Source organism: Drosophila takahashii, chromosome 2L (assembly GCF_030179915.1).
Source record: "Drosophila takahashii strain IR98-3 E-12201 chromosome 2L, DtakHiC1v2, whole genome shotgun sequence".
Classification (NCBI taxonomy): domain Eukaryota; kingdom Metazoa; phylum Arthropoda; class Insecta; order Diptera; family Drosophilidae; genus Drosophila; species Drosophila takahashii.
Window position 1 is genome coordinate 20,540,034 of NC_091678.1, and position 20,210 is coordinate 20,560,243.

At 41.3% G+C, this 20,210-nt stretch overlaps 1 protein-coding gene across 1 annotated transcript; it reads right to left on the minus strand.

The window, feature by feature from the left end:
* Positions 1–300: 300 nt before the first annotated feature.
* Positions 301–19,905, minus strand: drl (derailed). Its single transcript, XM_017151804.3, has 4 exons — positions 19,473–19,905; positions 2,057–3,389; positions 1,379–1,675; positions 301–1,243 (listed from the first exon to the last, which is right to left on the minus strand). Exons 1-4 carry the CDS (start codon positions 19,585–19,587, stop codon positions 1,132–1,134), a joined length of 1,857 nt encoding a protein of 618 aa, XP_017007293.1. The 5' UTR covers positions 19,588–19,905; the 3' UTR covers positions 301–1,131.
* Between the last annotated feature and the right edge of the window lie 305 nt (positions 19,906–20,210).

Genomic DNA, 20,210 nt, shown 5'->3' on the forward strand with positions numbered 1-20,210 from the left:
TAGAGGGATCGCCTGGTCTCAAATAGGCAGTTGGCATTACATGCCTTTTGTGTTGTAAAGAGATTGGTTCGGCTGCGCTGGGTTTTGGTTAGGTTCACTTGGGGTTGGGGCCTGGTTTCGAATGGTTAGAGGGTTGCGGAGGTGGTAACCAAACAACACATTGCTCTTAGAGTGCGTTGTTTTAGGCTAAGTGACGGGCGTGGCCGGGCTCAATGAGAATGGTTTACTTACCGGGAGCCTTCACAGAGCGGTTCTCGTTCCATTTCCCTTTTGCCAACTTGAAAAAAGCCACCATTTAGTTTTGTTTTTAAATATTATGCACGGACGTTTATTGAAATCGTTTTTCTTTTGTGTCTGCCATAGAAAACCATAAGAGTAACTTAAGAACTAATGCAAACTGCTTAAGTATATTACACAAAAACTTACAACTCGAGACTGTAAGGGACCGTAACTTAGGGTTAAGGATTCTGGGTCGCTTGTGCACTAACATTAGATAAATATTTCGAGTTCTTACTAGCACTACGGTTCTTAGACATAAACACACACGTGAATACATTTACATAGATATATGTTTCGGTATCGTATCGTTATCCCATTATAATGACAAACTTGCAACGCTCTCTTGAACACTACGACATATTTTTTCGGGGACCTATCCTAGCACTGGTTTTTTTGTGGGATTCTGTTTTAGTGGATCTGCTTTAGCTACGATTAGTATATCAATATTTGCTATTTCCTTCTGTTTTATTATGGCGTCTTCTCTTAAGATAACTTTTTACTGGGCTTTAGCACTTTCTATCGAGAGAACGTGTGTGTGTCTTAACAGGGGTTTTCAGTAGGTGTTTATGTTCTTTATGTAATCCTAATTCTTGCATTGAAATGTCACATGTCCTTACAGACTAAATATATAACTAGGAGTTATGCGGATAGAAGTTATCAGGCCGTTTCACCCTCTCTCTCTATCGAATCCATGTTATCTCATAAGTTGGGGATATCGTACTAACCCCAATATCTAGGCGCTACCATTTAATATGTCTTTGGGAACAGAGTGGACGACGTGGTTTGCTGGAAAATCTTGCGACGTCGCCTCTTGTTGTATTTACAGGTCTTGGCATGCTGCAGCACCGCTGGTTAAACATATCTGGTAATCTGGGTGTGGAACTCCGATAGGCAGATCTGTAGTTGACTAAACGAGGGTCGCTCGGTCGGCATGGAAGCCCAGCAATAGGCCATAATGGTAAAGCTGTAAGTGAGAGAAAATTACATAAGCGAGATTAGATTTATATTACTTTTCGGATAAAGAAAGTTTAAAAAAAGAACATAATTAAATAATAAATATTAAAATAAATAAAATATAGTTAAAATAACTAGTACTTACAGCTCATCAGGGCAGTTGAAGGGCTGGGCCAGTCGATAGCCATCCTTAAGATAGTGTTCCATCTCATAGGGATCGATCTCGGCGTAGGGCAGTTTACCCAGTGTGCACATTTCCCACATGAGAACGCCGAAGGACCAAACATCACTGCCCTCGTTGTAATGCGACTTTTGAAGGGCCTCCAAGGAGAGCCACTTGATGGGTCGGTACTCGCCATCGCCCAGAGAATTATAGTCACCCGGGAAGAGGTCGCGACTTAGGGCACTATCTGTGAGTTTAACACGCAGCTGATCATCAATCCTGAAGAAGAAAACAAATACAATTTATTATTTTTATTAGTTATTAGTTGGAATATAAAAAGCTAGTAGATAAACCAATTAACTAAATTTAATCTTTATATTTTTGATTGGTAAAATTGACCTATACGGATAGTTAAGCAACTATAAAAAATAGTTATTTTTTTTTTGATTTTGCTTTGGGTGTTTGTCTTTGCTAATTGTGTGTATTTGTTGTTGTGAAAGTAACTATTTAATTGGTAGAATTGACAATATATGTGGTTGGGGACTGTTTGACAATTATATTGGTTATTTTTACCAAGTTCTTTTTTTGTGTGCAGAATTCCTACCCTTCAAATTTATATTCTCAACCCCATTCAACCCCCCATTTCAGAGTTATACTTACACGCAGTTTCTGGCCGCAATGTCCTTGTGGATGACGCCGTGGTTGTGCAGATGCTCCATGGCCATGGCCAGTTGGGAGCCCATTAGGACCGTCTGGATGGTGGTGACACTCCTGGCGTACGACGGATCCTGCAGGAAGCTCTTTAGATTCCTCACACTTCCGGTGGCGGCATAGAGCACAAATGGCGTGGCATAGTCCTCGATGGAGATGCCCAGAACGGAGAGGACATTCGGATGTGAGGCCTCGTAGAGCATCATGGACTCCTGGAGCAGGAGGTTCACTTGCAGCTGGCTGGCGTGCTGGGCCACGGTCTTGACCAATACCTCCTGGCAGTCGTTATAAGTGCCGCGATAGATGCGCCCAAAGTTTCCCTCCTGGACGAGACAGGAGAGCCGGACGCGGCACTTCTGGACTGTCAGCTCCTGGAGACGGCGGTTGAACTCCTCAGGCTCATGCTCATATTCGCGAAAGGGCCGCGTCAGAGTGGCGTAGGTGGGCGTGATGGTCGACGGGCAGACGTAGATCGAGTTGTGGGCCGTCGATGAGATGGTGGGCAGTCTCTGGAAGCTGGAGGTCTTGATCAGGTGCACCCCGTTTGAGGGATGCCGTTTCGAGGGACCCTTGGCACAGTAGGCAATCAGGATGAGCGTGGAGACGAGCACCAGGGCCAGAATGCCGCCCACAATGAGGGTGACCAGGCCACTGGCGGGCGGAACTAGGTTCTCCCTTAGCATGGGATCAAAGTCTCGCTTCGAGCCCCCGGAATTGCCACGGCCGCCCACATTCACCGGCGACTCTGTGACCACCGGACGCTGCTTCTCCTTCTCCGGCGACAGGTGGCCATTGGCCACCACGTGCTCATCGTTGCGATCCACATAGTGGATATCGCTGCCATGTCCCTTGCGCGCAGTCTGCATCAAGTCCACATCGTCGTCGTCGTACTCCTCGTGCGCACTATCCTGCTCCTCTCTCAGGCAGATCTTCTTCCGCTTGAAGATCAGGTTCGTGTTGTTGTTCGTGGCCCGATCCAGGATGACCTCCACATTGATGGTGACCGTAACTTCGGCATTTCGCGTGCCCGAGCACTTGAGGCCAATGCCCCAGGTCTGCGGCTCCATGGGCACATCCCCGATCCGGGATATATTTAGAATGGGCCGGGGCAACACCTCCGTGTCCGAAGTGGCGATATTGATGCTGTACGGCAGCGGGTGGTCCACCAGCGATTGCCACGTGAAGGTCACGTCGCTAATGTTCGCCGGCACGGGCACGGCAAAGTTCAGGGCGTAGTCGTTGATGGCGCCCTCTCGCACGTAGTAGAGTTCCGCCGAGACGCCTGTAAATGGATAAGAAAAAGGGTAAACATATTTAGTGCACACGAAAAAATAATTCAAAAATGTATCATTTGATTTTGTATTAACAGTTTAAGTATTTATAAACATTATTTATTTATAGAAAAAATGATATATAAATAAATAGAATCAATAAAATTATTATGACGAAATGATTTTGATAATATCTTCACAAAGGAGCTTAGAATTTGTAACTTAATAACCTTTTTCTTATAAATCTAAAATAATTTAAAAATGTATCCTTAAATTTTGTATTTCTAGTTTAAGTATTTATAAACTTATTTTATAGAAAAAAAATATATAAATAAATAGAATCAATAAAATTATTATGACGAAATTATTTTGATAATATTTTTACAAAGGAGCTTAGATTGTGTAACTTCAAAAACTTTTTCTTATAAATCTAATAAACAAAAAAAATTTTGTTATGTATTAAAAGTTATTTTTATGTTAGTAGGTTCTTAAAATTTCGAGAATAAACCTATTCCCTATTTTTTTCGCTGCACTGCTTGTTGCACATCACCTAAACGCCCATGCCAATGATAATCCCCTTCAGCCGAGGCGAAATTAATGATATATTTGTGGGCCAAGTGAATTGGAGAAAAACTTTCCGCTCAGTCACTCGACCCGACTGCATAATCAATCACAAGGGATAACGGTTTTCTCCTGCTCATTGGGGGCGTGGAAAATTGATTTTCCTCCAACTGGATCGGGACTCGGAAAATATCTGTCCTTCGAGACACTTTAGTGACATATTGAAGGAGTTAAATGGCATGCTGCGCGCTCCTAAAGTGATTGTCCTTTTTTTTCGATTGTAGACAATCAACAAACAAGTTGGCTAACAATGAGGGAATGATGGAGGGACTTAAAGACATCGGGTCGGTAAGGAGAATTTAAAATTTTCCAGCTAAAAGGAGGCCCACGTCACACCTGCTGGCACCTGTCTAGGGGTTTCCCCATGCTCACCCCTCTATTTATGCTTATCTTCAAATTGATCTGATAGTTTTGACAGCCCGTGTGTGTTCAACCTGCAACTGTTACCTGTCCAACAATGCATTTTTAATTAAATTAGCCATGCGTTTTGTGGGAAAAAGGGAACAGATCCCCCGCCTTATTGCATCTGCAAGGCGCCTCCATGGGATACACAATAAATCAATCAAATTATAAAGAACCGAAGGCAGACCCTTGGCCACGACACGCGACTCCCTCCAGATGTGGACTGAGGTGGGCGTGGCCGAGTGGGCAGGTTAAATGTTCATGCTTAATTAATGCTGATGTTGCTGTGGCTTTGCTGCTGCTGCTGCTGTGTGCGTTGCATGTTGCCGCTGCAGCGTGTTTATTTTAGATTTTTATCGCAGTCGTATCCCGGCCGCAGTTACATTTCATACTTGTACATTTTATTTTAATTTATGCCACTTATTCCTCGGTCTATTCATGCCACCGGGAAGGGGAAGGAGAAGGGGAACGGGAACCAGAGGAGCGCATAAAGCGGTTCGCATTATAAACACATATATATCGTACTAATTAGTGGGGCAAACCCCCAGACAACCCCCCATCGCCATTGCCGCTCGCACGCTTCGTTTGCACTCTTGAAAATGTAATTAGTAAGCCCAGCGAGCTGAGGGGGACCGGGAGTTCGAGGTCTAAGGGTAGATATGGGAAACTGTCGCATAATGAACCCGGCTAAGTCAGATAGAGAGCTTGTGATAACTGCAGCGACGCGGTGAGGGGTCAAAGGGTTAATGGGCCTGCGACATGTGAGGTGCAGCTCATTAAACAGAAAAAGAAAAAAATAGTTATGATGATAATTTCTGAATTTATACAACATTAAAATTAATGTTCTAGAATACTTAATTAATATTTATTTACATTTCAACCACTGGTTTTTAAAGAACCATTAAAGTTTTCCAAGACATTCATTCCTTTTTCCTTTAACTCCCCTCAGTCACTCATTCTAGCATTCAACTTTGAAAACAATTACAATTAAAATTCCGCAGATGTAAAACTTTGCGACCCCCCATTCACCAAACTCCTAATACAATTATAGACAAGTAATAGCAATTTACTTTGAGCAACCCATCGCCCACAACCCCTCAAACGCCCCTCGCGACGCGTTTTGCATTTCAACTTGGTCTGGTGCTAATTAGAGCTGATTGCCCAACAAATGAAGTCGATGCTGTGGATGTGGGGATGCTGGGACGCCAGGTGCCTCGGAGGAAAATCGATTTGGCCAACATCAATCAGGGGGGAAAAGAAGGAGGGGAAGGGCCCGGGGAGACGGCGCCCAAAAACTTCCACTTCTAGTGCCAGTGACACATAAATTCAACGCTCGGAGAAAAGTAAAAGTTGTTCAAGCTGTGCGAAAATAGTTACCCAAGTGCAGGAAAAATGTCTGAGGGGGAGGAAAAAGCAATTGCTTTTCTCGCCGAGCGTTGATAAGGGAAATAGAAAAATGGCAAGGAAAGAGTTGCCTTTAAGTACAGACATTTCTGCTGGAGTGACGGAAAAAGGATGCGTTTCAGTTTAAATTATTTTTTACTCCAGTTCTTGACAAGAATTTAATTTTTGATAAGAGCTAAATATTGCCGAAAAATGCCTTTACGTCTTTAACTCTTTAAGACCCGCATTTGGAGGCCAAACGAGGGCGATTTGAATTCATGGCACGACATCTATTTAATTTCAATTACAACCCTAAAAATGCCATAGCAAACGCATCAGCCAAAAGAGGAAAACTTCTCCACATACACAAGCAGGGAGTTCGGAAAGAAAAAAGGGAAAATGGCCATTTTTTGCGCTACCAACTGAATATTTTCCCCGCCCAAACTTCCTTTTCCTTTCAGCAACCCGTCCAGATCCTAATTTATGCAAACCCAAGGCAGACATGAGCGAGATTTCCAAACGGACCAGACTGAAACCCAGACCAGATCATAGTGGGTAGTTTGGATATCATTTTATGCTTTCTTAACATATTTTTTGTCGTTGTTGGTTGTTCGCCCACATTGCGTCATTCGCTGGCTTCGTTTCGTTTCGTTTCTGGGGGGATTTCGCAGGCCATAAATCCGAAATTGTCTTTTGACACATGAATATGTTGTGCATTAAACCCAGACAGGGAGACCCAAAAGCGAGGCGGAGACACCCCCATATCGAAAGTCAGACGACATTTTTATTACGATCTGGGCATGGGGTTATCTGCCGAAAGTCCCGCGGCCGATGATGACATTCGGTTGGGCACTGGCCTAGAAGTTGATGCTGATTTAGGGTCATTACCGCGGGGTTTTTGGGGCGAAAAGGCTTGTGTCGACATCTAATGGGCTCTGCCATTTCAATCTGCATACGAGGCCGGAGAGCCTGGAATTTATCTAAGCCAGCGGCAGGAGAGCACATCATAACCCAAGCGGATTCAATTTGCTGGCCTCCTTTGAAAGGCAGATTGCCATTGAGCCTGGGAACTATATGCCCATTGTCCCTATCATGCAACTTGCAATTCACAAAATTATATGTTTGTCGGCGAGGCTGATTAAATCGGAGGCGAGTCGAGAGTCTGAGACTCAGGATCACCATAAAAGGTCAAGAGAAGTCTGCAAAGAAGCTAAGCCAAGAAAAAAATAAAGGAATAGCAAAACAAAAAAATAAAAAAAATTAATTAGTATTTTAAATAAGTTAAAAGAAATTCTAAATAAATTATTTGATTTTAAGGTAAGTTTAAAATGTAACAGTCGTATCTAAATTTTTTTCATTTGAAATCATTAAAAAATGTATATATTTTAAATTATTTTTATTTATTTTATTTAAAATTATTAAAATTTTCTAATCAAATGTTCCCCTACAAATTGTCCTATTAGGATTTGCATTTTCTCTCAGTGAGCAATTGGCCAAGGAAAGGTAATTTTTCTGCCCGAATGGTCATGATTCGTGCTCGGCTGCGTTGGCCCGACATTTGGCCAAGTCTTGTCTGGCCAAACAACTTTACTTCACCCGGCTGCGATCCACGGAGCGTCAGAGTGTAAGACAAACAAGCCAAAGGACATGTGAAGTGACTGCGACTGACAGTGTGATTCCCCTTCCGACTGCCCTCCTCCTCTGAGAGTCGACCAACTCTGTGGCAACTTCATCCAACGTCCAGTAGCTGCCAAGTATTTCTATTTGTATTTCATCGCCCCGGTCGAGCAGCTGCAATTTATTTGCCTTGGTCTTTGGCCAGGTCTTTATACCGCGATGCTGTAGCTCTTCTTATAGTTATGGCCTGCCTGCAGGCTGCAATCCCCATTCGTGTGTTTTCCCTTACATTATCACCTCGACGAGACTGGGCTAGGGATGCTCTCCTCTGGTCAAGACCATAAATTCCGCGCAGAAAGGCGGGCTGCATAAATTATGTTGCCAACTCTTGGTGGATTTCTATGACAAAGCCCATAAAAGAAACGCATTACATTTATGGCGTTTGCCTGGCCTTGGCCATCGGCCATGGAAACGGAATGAGAATGCAGTGCAGCCTACCTTTCCTTAAGCTTCGTTAGCTGATTCTCGTTCTTCAATTAAAAATGTAAATTCCCCAGGTGTGGCAGCTAAGACCGTAACTATTTACGAAAAGGTATTGCTACGACTTGTGTTTATTGAAAGCCTTAAATGATTTTTGAGTAAAAGTTAATTATCTCATTTTCGGTTTAAAAACGATAAAAAAAAACTATCTAGCCCTGAGAACTATTAAATGAATGTAGAAAACTAGTTAAAATCCTGATGAACTGATGTTTAAGCATTCAAAAACAATTACAATTTATAAATGAAGGAAATAAGCTTGGATTTAAAACATAGTAATATTATAAGCCCACCTAACGCAAATTCCGACACTTAAAAGGACCTTTCCTGACTGAAACCCATTTGGGTCAAGGCAATTAAACAGCTTAATTATTCCACCACTAATCGGTAATTAATCTAATGCCTGAGCTACTTGGCTGATATCCAGGAGTAAGTCCTTTGGTAAGCACTTGGGCAGGTGCGCAGTAGAACCGCAAATGTGAAGTCGGTACATGGCTGAAAATCCCTTCCCCCTCACCCCCATTAAAGGCGTGATAGGGAGTGAACTGAACTCAACTGAAACGGAGTGAAGTCTTATTGACTCATAAAAAATCAAAAGGAGCATTAACAGGCGATCTCTTAAATTTAATGTGATTATCTGGAGAAGTTAATGTGATTATTATCCGAGCGATAGCAACCGACACCTGGCAAAGACAACGGGGAATCAGGGTATAGATGTGGCAACACCCACCTACATCCATCCATCAGTCCTGCCTCCGGGCACCGCCCTCGACGGGGATTTCTGCCACAGTGTTGGCCATTAACTTGCCACTGGTGCAAAGTTTTCTTTCAATTTCTCGGAGCCTACACTCAAAAAAAATATAATATTCTGTGGACTCCATTTTGACTTTAAAAGCGGCATATCAATTCGGTATGCTCGAAATGTAAACTAAGTTTTGATAAAATACTTATAAAGCTAGATTTCTTTTTTGAACTATAATTTTGATTTTATTTAAAAAAATTATATTTTATTATTATATTTTTTACAGCCCAATTCTATCTGTGTTTTTGGCTAGCTTTTTGCTCGAGCTGCATTGCGTGACGTAATGAAATTTTTATCACCTCTGGCTGAGGGATCTCCGAATCCGTCTGTATATCGGTGTCTAGGCGCTGTCATAAAATTTATGGTAAGTCATAAAGCGAGGGCGGTGGGTCGACCACCACGAGACAGGCTAGATGGGATGGTTAGAACGGCCGATGGGCTGGGTTTTCGGGACTTTTGGGGGACAGGTGGCTGGAAGACGGAACCCCAAGTTGTGTGGTGCGGTTTACGGGTGGGTCTGCTAGGGTCAGCTCCTAATGTGCGTTGTGGATTTGGATCTGCATGCAGCTTCCTCCATGGGTGGCCAACAGCCGACAGCCAGCAGAACAGGCCGCAGTCAAAAGACAAAAACACACAGTCACATATGGGAGTGTGTGTTAAGTAAACAGCAACTTCCTGTGCTGAAATTTCGGTCCAGCCACTCGGGTTGGGCCAAAAATTTATGAACAATTTTTGACAGGGCAGTCGAGAGGCAGTCGGGCTTTGGCCAACGGCGGAGCCTCCTCGGGGCATCGTTGAGGGCCGGGTCTCGAGCCCAAACAAACAGGGAAGGAGGCGGATCGTCAGGGAGCGAAACGCACATATTTTTGAATAGCACCCCAGGGATGCGGTAATTTATGACTCTGACCGAGTGAGGAGCTCCGTAGTCCTTGGTATTGACTTTTTTTTTTCGTTGAGCAGCTGCCGGCAGCCAAGGCAACAAACGAACAAACAAAAAACAAAGAGCAGAAGGCAGCAGGAAGAGCAGATTAGCATTGTTGCATTGGCGTAGGCGTTGCTGCCACAGAAGTGGACATTGTCACCCATGGCCCCCCCAAAAACCCACCGAAAAAAAGTGGCCACCAGCCAAACACCCGAAAAGTTTTCAGCTTTTGTTTGTTGCAAGTGTTTTTTGGGTCAGGCAAATATACATACATATATATTTGGGGTTTCGTTTTCATTCGCCGTTGAAAAGTGGTTAAGGCTTTATCATCTTGTAAACGTGACGATGCAGAAGGGCTTCCCCCCGGGAAAAATAAAACAGAAAAACCAACCAAAAAAAAGTGTAAACTCTACCACACACGAAGCAGAAACTGAAGCTTTTGTACGCTTTTTCCCACTACTTCTCTTTCATCTCTTTGGCGGTTTGTTTTACTCATCAAGTCCGGTGGATAAGTGGAATACAGAAAAAATATATATATGTTAAGATCTGTATAATTAACACAGCTTAGCGGTGAGATAATTGTGTGTGGGGTTTTTAAGTAATTTACAGCATGTTAAATAAATGTTTATTTAAGTGGTTAAATTGTAAGCATTATAATGACGTACCATAAAAACAAGAACGTGGAAAATATAAACAAAGTACTTAATTGGGTGTACAATCAAGGTGGCCAATAAGAAATTGCGAAAGATAAGGGAAAACGTTAAAGTTTACGGAAAGCCTTAAGTAACATTTAGAACAATTAGTAAATAGCCTGAAAAGTAAAATAATTTTAGTTGGATGATCAAACGGAAAACCATATAAAATTCATCCATCATTCATGCTATTTTTACGCACACTTAAAAGACTTCCATTTGAATACATTCATTCACTTATTTATTCATTGGTCGCCACCCCTGGCTTATCCCACATTTAAATATGTTAATGATAATGTTGCCAATGGCCACTCACCCCCAAGACTACCACACATTTCACGCTCCACACCGAAGAAAATCCAACAATAACAAAACCAAGTTGGGAGTCTATAGACTGAATACTTATATAATAAACGAAGAGGGGAACAGACATGATAATAACCGCGACTAATTCACGGAAGAACGCAGAGCGAATTGCATTCGCCGTGGAACGAATCAGGCAAAAACCCCTCGCCATTCTCCCATTGCCCCCATATTTTGCCCTCCTGGTAAATGAAATTTATAAATATTCCGTATCATCGCTTAATTAAACTTAAAATAAACCGCAAAATAATCAGGATTCTGCTGCGGCTGCCCCTTATTCACTATCTGCGTGCCATGTGGAGTTCCCATTGGGCGTGACAGGAAAATTACAAACGCAGATGAAAAAATATCTCTTCACTGTCGTCAGATTGCAGACATAAATTATATAGGGGAAGGCTATGGATGATGGTCAAATGTTTTGAAGAAGTGGGATAAACATAGTGTTTGCGTTATTTCGATTAGCGCGAAATCGTTGGAGAACGATTGGCACATGTCCGAGGGTGTTGAGTTCCATCACAACCGACTGACAGGCGGATCCAACAGAATAAAATGGAAATTGGGTCAATCGAACGCACTGCAATTTCAAAATTTCGTCGAGAGTGTTTGTATGAGTTATGGGATTTAGTTTGTGCACGCTTCTGGACGAAAGTTTGTTTTTTATGATGCCAAAGAAATACGCTCCGAAGTTTAAGCTGCTTTGAAAACTTTTGTTAAACGTGTTAAACTTTGCGAATAAAATTGCTATATTCATGCTTCAACTTTTGTTTTATAAAATTTTAAGAAATATATAAAATGAAGAGCGCTAAGCAAATTTAATATGTTAAATTCTTTAATTTGATAATTTCGATTTAATATATCATTATTAAAATTCCATCCGTTTACATCTTTGATTAGATACATATTTTCTTAATGGCTAGCTGATTTTTCTAGATATCAAGAAGTTGCATAAATGATTTACTTATCTTTACTCTTGCTTGCATTAAATAACCACAATTGCTTTCTTTCTGGGCTTTCCTTAGAGTGATTCCCCCTCCCAGCTATTAGTTTATTTTTTGGATTATCCCCCCCAAAGAAACTCATTACGAGGTCCCACATGCATATCGTTTTTTCGGCACTTAAGTGCTCCAGAAAATGGTTAATTGCTATCCATGTTATCAGGACACACACACACTCTCAGCCAGATGTGTTTTCCTAAAGCGAAAGTCCCCCACTTTTCCCATATTTTCCTATCTTTTCCCTGTGCGTGGGAAGCTGCTGCTACTGCATCTGTGGAAGCTTGTGCTGTGCGGGCGTGTGAAAATTTCCAATAAGCTGCATTTGTTAAATATGCACGAGTATGTGCTTATGGATTTTTGTGCTCGAAGCAGATAATTGTGCGGAAAGTAATTAGCATTTTGTTAATGGATTCCCTGACAGACCCATAATATGCTTCATTTAGGCAACTTTAGTGCTGAATTGTGCCTCGGCATCTCGTTGATTATCGATTGGCCGTGGCTCCCTTTTCTTTATTACATTTCAGACCCATCAGATTCGATTCCCACAATCAATTCGAATATCAAATGGATGCCACACACGCGCCGGCATTTTTCCCTCTTCCTGTTGGTGTCCTGAATGTAAAGGAGTAGCGAAAAGGAACAATAGCGGGCAATGAAAAAATTAAATACGAAATAATAAAAAATAATTTACGGGCTCATTACGAGAGTCATGTCGAGATCGCGAGGGGTGGTGAGGGCAAAAGGGAGAGCGGCAAGGCGCCCGCCGGAATTTGCCAGCAATAAAAATATGGAAAGTATGACAGTGAGACCAGTAATATGGAAAGAAAGAAAGAAAGAAAGGGAAGAAAAAATATTACGAGGGTCAAAAAATTATATTCCCAAGATTTCGAAGTCAGAGAATCTCGGAAAGAGAAAATTCGGCAAAATTATATTATTTAATATCAATTTTACCAGTATTTCATCGTAAGAGCGAATATCAAGATAACATAAATTTACCATGCGCATATCGATTTGACCCCAGCGAATGTTTTGTGTGCATAAATATTTAGGATAATTAATGTTATTTTATGATTGCGACTTTAAGAATTTTTTAAGCGGATGATTTTATAATTTTATAATGTTATCATCTTGTTAAGCACCACTGTGCCACTGTCATCATTGGTAATGTCAGCCTGCAGTTTGCCTGCAGGCGAAGGCTTCTGGCCGTGGCCCTGCTATGCACATCCACTTCCACCCCAGCCACCAGTGGTTGGAAATAAAGCACTCAACGCGGGTTGCTGGCAGGGATGAAAGGAGAAGGAGATGGCGATGGCGATGCCCTGCCTCGCCAGGGGTGGCTGTCTGCCGGGGAACTGGCTTTGAGACCCTGATTCGAAGGGGGTGGGGTTGGGAGCACAGAAGCACAGAAACACCGGGAGTGGAAGCCTCGGCGTGCTCAAGTGGCGGGCCCGCCTGCTTTCATTCATTCAGTTTCAGTGCCAGCGTTTTCCCTGCAGTCCTGCAATCCTGCCTGGCATCTCGCTTCCGGGCGAACGTACTCCTCCGCCCGTTTGTTTGCATACGCAGCGTTGGCAGGACGAGGGTCAGGGACAGGGACACCGAATTGTGATTGTGGGGGAGCCGGCTGTTTGCACGACGCATTTCTGGTCCATTAAGTAGCGAAGGTAGAAGGCCATTCCCCTCCCCTTCCATTTGACATTGTTGTGTGCGACTTTTCTCACTTCGGATTAAAGAGGTGGAGGGTTAGGACACATAGGTATCCACTAGATACAATTGCTTTTTGGCCAGCACGCGTCGCGTGCATTGGCCTTTGTTTATTTAGACATTTTATTTGCAGCTTAGATGATGCATTTGCTGGATGAAAGGATGAAAGGACGACCCTCTGCTAATCACCCATCATGATTGTGGGAAAGTGATTTTGCCAGCAGCTTTAGTTTAATTACCCTTGGGCTGTTTTTTTTTTTCGTTTTTGGTTTGCCCTAAGGTTATTTGATTAGCTTGTCGTGCGAAGGGTAAGATGATTTCGGCATTTTCCCAAGGATTAACATAAATACAGGAGGCTTTCCTTTTGATTTAATCCCCACACGCAATCGGAATTCGCTTTTGTGAAAACTCATGAATTATTTCCATCTGCCCACATGTGTTTGCCATCGAAGCAGGCCATTAAATCCGCCGCATAATGGACGCAACAATTTGTCTAGGCAGATAATTGCCGGAAGAAGAAAAAAGCTGAAATCATAAAAACCAAATGATAAAGTCCAAACAAAAATGGGGGGAAAAAAGCTCAAGTCGACTGGAAGTTGTGCAACTCATTCTCTTTTTCGGGGGTGTAGAAGAAGCGGGCGGCAACGGAAAACTCTCCCATTTCGTGTCTGACCGCCACCAATCATGCAAAAATCCAAAAAAAGAAAATGCAACCAAAAAAGAACCCCCAGCAAGAAGTCCAAAAGAACATAAACAATTGAAACTGATTAAATTAATTTGATAACAAGTCCGGACTGACTGACAGACCGAGCATTGAAGCACTTTAGATATGAGCTGAGCTGAGGAAACTCAATTTTTCTCTGAGGGGGTGAAAATAGAGTTGATATGTGAAGCACTTTGGGGAATTCGTGGCGTTGCTAATTTGCTAATTTAAATAAATTTAGTTTAATTGAAAGCCGGATAAATGGGCTGGCCCAAAGCAATTACAGATAGTTTAATTCAGTTTCCTTTTTTCTTGGCCTTTTTCGGGGGCAGTTGATTGCCATAAATAAGATTGACATGGAAGTGGGCACTTGTATGAGTTTATATTTTTATTAATTTATATGCTAACTTTCTAACTTCAAAACCTGTTCACTTCTTAGATTTTTTTTTCCTTTTCCTAACAAATTTAAATATTCAGGACTATTGGCGTAACTTTTCAATGAGCTCTAGAAAAAACTAGAGGACTTAAAAGCTTCTCTCCCATTATACGGATTTCAGAGGAATAAATCAAAAATTGGCATTAAATGTTTATTGCCACTGGCGACGATTAATTTTGCATTGCCAATAAATTGTAATAAAGCATAAAAGATAATAAACGGTTTATTTATACTTTGGTATAGAATCCGATTAAATTAACACTGAAAAATGTTTAAAATCTGAAAAATAGTTGAAAAATGTCAAAAACCTTTTAAGAGTTTACACTTTGTGAACCAAATAGTTAATTTAGGTTTTAAATAAACGTTCCAGAAAATGGATTATATAAACACTTTCACAACTGTTCAGCTGGGAAATCTACAAACGTAGGTGTGAAAGCGTGGTGAACAACACGTTGCCTATTATTACTTGTTATTATTGTCACCCTCAATAGCTCCTGAACCATAATTAAACAAACAACAACATCCGCAAATCATTTAGTGATTTAATTAAGCGCAAGTGGTGGCTTCAATTACGAAGGCGTGGTAACCTAACCATAACCAATTTTTTTGTTAATGTTGCATAGCCGTAGTTATGAAATACACGGGGGTGAAGTAAAAGCCTATGAAGGGACAATGACTCGCCAATAATGAGGGGGATGAGGTCGAAGTGCACAGAGAAAAATGAATAAATGTGCAATGCCTAAAAAAGTAAAATATGAAATCATTATTTGCTTTATTACCACCTTATCGAATTCATTAAAAGATACTCAGAATATAAGAATTTTGAACTAAAATTATAAGGAAGAAAAGTTTTTCATATCGAAATACAATATATTTTGTACCATTATACTTTTAAATCTGATATTTATAATTTCTTTATTTATAACCATGCAATTTTCGTAATATATAACGCTAGTTTAAGAGAGGACCTATATATATAATACCAGAGACACGTGAGTAGCATTCCCAGCTGGATTTCGAGTGGCAACAGATATTTCTGCCCAACTCGCGAGTAGTTGCACATGCTGTTGCCACAAAAGTTGCTGTTGCTGCCGCAATGGATGTTGCTGTTGCTGTTGCTGTTGCCACAGCGGCGCGTCATCGTCCTTGTCACTGCAACAGCATCGACATTTCTGCCTTCCGTCCGTGTTGTTCATTTGCCAATTACGCGTTTAACTCTGCATGAAGCCAGACATAACAACCTGGCAACTGGATGAATCCGTACACGAAGAGAAAGTATCTCAAAAGTTTGTCAAATCGCGGTTCTTAATTTTCATTTTAATGGAACACTTGGCAAAAGGAGATTTTCGACGAAAAATATATAAAAGTGAATACAATAATTATAATTAATATTTGCCTACAAAAAACTTATTTAAAGCTCCCTCCCACTTATGAAACTTTTACATGGTATAAACGATTTGCATATAAATACCAGAAATTATTGCCCGTAATAAAACATTCTAATTACACGATTATTTTAGAGCCATGAGCCAAGGTTTATGAATATACCCTAAATTAAATTAACTTGGCTATGTTTCTCTCCGTGTAGACGGGAGACAGAAGACAGGTGGCGGGGACAACCGCTTGTTTATGTTGTCGTGGCAAGTTGGCAACACATGCCGCACGCTCGGGCAAATCTAAAGCCTTCGATTCCAACTGCAGCATTAATTATTCCGAGGGTGAAATATTTTTGGCCACGCACCCAAGAGATTTCCCTTAAGTTCTGAGTTCCCGGGATTCTGATGATGATGCTGCTACTGATGCTGTTCTCTAATTGAGTTCACATTACTTGCCGAAAATATGTTTTGTATTTCGGCCAAATGTTCTTTCTTTTATTAGCCAAACGTGAGTTGGCAACAATTTCCATTGTGCGCCGGAAAATCATGTTCGCATCGAGATGATGAATCTTTTGGCCCGCGCCAGTTGAAAGTGTCAAACCATTTAGAGAGATGGGGTTGAGATTAGCAAGTGTTGATAGACAGACCCGAAACGTGACTGGCAATGTTCGTGGGTTACGTGGATCGAAGGATCTGTTCAGACAGCTGGCAGGGATACAAAGTTGGGCAACGTTAAAAGCCTCCGTGAGCCAACTGTGAAGGGAAAGTTTTTCGACTGTGAAGAATGGTTTGGCGTTATGTGTACAATTTTTAGTGGCTCTATATGATTTCGCTTGGTTTTCTTAGTTCGAGAAACATTTATTCTCACATCATCAAAAGCGCTAGTGATAATAGCTTCAGAGGTGATATACACAATAATCGCATATCGTTTTTACCATGCAATACAGGTCAAATTTATATTAAATAATGTCATGTTGCCGATTCTGGTTTTCTGACTTCGAAAAAAAAAGGAAGAGAAGTGCATATCAAAATGAGATGCCGCATAGCATGTCAAAATTACGTTTTTTTTGGATGTAGTAATATATAATAGAAAATATTATTATAACACTTATTAAATTAAGAATGTAACTATCCTTTAATTATCCAAAAGTGTCCCAACTTCTAGGCAAAATTATTTTTGCTCACACCTGGCAACTTTTAAGCTGTCTACCGACCAAACCCTTTTGGTCACTCATTGCAACCGCAAAATCCATCAACTGCACCGACTTTACATATCCGCTCATTTCGCTAACGAGCTGAGCCACAGAACCACCGAACCAAGAAGGCCGCCCTCCTCCCCCTTTTGATCCACACCTGACATGGTTTACATAGAGCACAGCAATTTGGGGCGCTCTTCGGGATAAAAAAGTGGGTGGCTATATGGCTATATGGTGTGGATGTTAACCTAACGAACAGTGAATGCCAGGCCGCAGCTGCAAGTGCATAAAACTCTTCTTCGGGCGATTCTCCTTCACTTTGCTGCTGCTGCTGCCCGGGTTGACAATTTAATTGATGTGCACTCACACAAAGGCTTTTGAAGCGACCGCTAAAAAAATAAAATAAAGTAAAATAAAAGTGACACCTACCCGGCGTTGCGAACACATAGTGGATAGTGGATAGAGGATCGAAAAGTAGGTCAGGCATGCAACCCGCTGTCAGCGTTGAATAATTGGAGAGGGTATCGTCACCCGAAACCCACCCAAAAAACCCCCAAGGGGAAAGTGCAATTGGAGGAGTCAGGCGAAAAATGAATAGCGGCCACCGCTTAATGGGTTTTAATTCTGATTTCGTTTGACACACGGCTGACACAACTAATAAATTTCCCGGGGCCATGTCAAGTGGAAAGCCTCAACTGCCCATCCATACCCATCCCCTTCCCCATCCCACCCACTTGCCATATCACCTTTGATTGATTGTCTGCTGGCGCTTTCAAGCGACGATAAGGTGCGAGTAGTCAAGAAGTCAGAGCTCAGGACCCAGAATTCGAATCAAACATGAATTACGACGAGTGGCAAGCGGTGATAACCGACTAGATAAGCGCCTGATTAGCCCTGCACTGCAGTCCAAATATTTACCCAGTTATTCACAAGTGACGCGATGCAATCTGGGGACCTACTCCTTCTACTACTCCTCATGACGCCCATCAATCACCAGGCCGGTTTGCACACACAAACACCCGAGTGCGAGTGTTGTAAATTTTACAACATAATTTTTGATAATTTTTCCCTATCTCCAGCTCCCGATCTCCCGATTCCACATTGTACCCCCTACATATATGTATAAACAAACACTTTGCATGTGTTTTATGGCTCCACATGGATTTTGTCCCAACTCGGCCTTTCCACCCTTTCCCTGGGCTACTGATTTATTTTTTATATTCACTGGGTTGTAAATTCTTTGTCTGTGCTTGTGACACATTGTAAAACAATTTTCCTCACTTTTATTAGCTTGGCAATCTTTTCGATAGGATTATGTGTGTGTTCTTTCTGGTCGAGAATGGCTTGAGTTGAATAAGATATGGTAAAAGGGGAGATGGAAAATAATAAACTGGAAAGTGGGGGGAGTAGATTAAAGGTACTTGGGTTGTTGGTTTGAAGCTATCTTAAAGCCGATTAGTTTACTCAAGTGGAAACTTGGTTATTATTAGGTAGAGAGAGATTAACAAATCAGTTTTGATCAGAATTCAAAATCAGTCATTCGAATAAAAAGATACAACAAATATATTAAATTAGCATAATTTATTTGGTACAGTTTAAAAACTAAGAAATGAAGAAATTGGATTTTGTACTAACTCTTATTAAAAATTGGCAAGACTAAAAAAAATTGTATTGCATTAAAGAGTAAATAAATAAATAACATATTTTAAAAGTTTGTTACATTTGTTAAGCTTATAAATGACATTTTAAGACATAATTGATCATTACATTTAATCTTACATATTCGTTTAAGTCTTATAAGAAAAATAAAAAGCATTTTCATACAAAATAAGAATGTATTTGTGTCAACTAAATTGTTAGTAAAATGGTTTATGGAAGTTGATTTTTCCTAGACAAATTGGTCAGACAAATTAAATTTCACCTAAATCTTTATTGACATAAATAAATCTAAAATGATAAAAAAATCAACACACATCCGCAACGTTCGAATTAATTTAGCTTTCTTATTTGCCAAGTTAAATTTACCAATAAATTAAAATAAAGAACAAGGAAAACATCTTGGACAAATACCGGAATTTTAAATAAACTGTCCAATTTGACAATGGAAAATTCTAAAGAAAATTCTTAGCCGCCAGCCAAGAAACAAATAAGAGCATAAATTATTTACAGCAAAAAAAAGAGTAAATAATCCGGGCAAATCTCTATGCATTTGCCCGAAAGCCAAACAGGAAAGCCTGGCTTGGCATAAATCAAATTTGATTTAAAGTCGGACGCACACAAAAGTGGCAAATAATTGGTAACTTGATTGAAAAACCATAGGGCGATTTAAGTTAAGTTCAACTTACCGATTAAACGCAACACCTCGTGCAGATTGAGGAAAATGTTTAGATGAGCCTGACCGCTGGCGATCAGGGTCACAAGTAATCCGATTGTCAGGAAATTTCCACGGCTGTTGGCCATCTTTGGATTAGATTTCTGCCGATTTAATCGCAATAAGAGTTTAAACAGTTTTTCGCCTTTTCCCTTTTTTTTTTGGCACTGGCAAGACAATTTTAATTTTCGCTACACTTGCTGTTCACTTTTCTCGGGGCATTTAAATTTTTGAATCCCGCTGCTTATTATTATTACAGGAATTATTTGTCAGAGCATTTGGCACTTTGCCTTCGGGCCGGGAAACTCAGGCGCACATATTTCCCAATCAGTCTCTGCACCCGTTTTTCCTCGCTTTTCTCGCCGTTTTTCCGCGTTCGAGTCCCGTTGATGCGAGCACCGTGACGATTTTCCACAAACTGTCAACTGGATAAACAAACAATTTGCCACGAAGCGAATGGCTTCCACCCGAACGTGGTGGGTTTCCCTTTGGTGAACATCTCAAGTCGTGGTGGTGGACCCTGTGGACTGTGTGGACCGTGTGGACTGGGATAAGGTGCAAACGGGGGAAATTTCCCCTGGAAAATACACCCGCAACAGATAATGATTGACAACTGTTATAACCGTATAACACACCCACCAGTTGCAGTTGCAGTTCGATGCTCGCTAGTTCCTTGCCGTTCGATGCAACCATGCAACAAGATTGCTTTCAA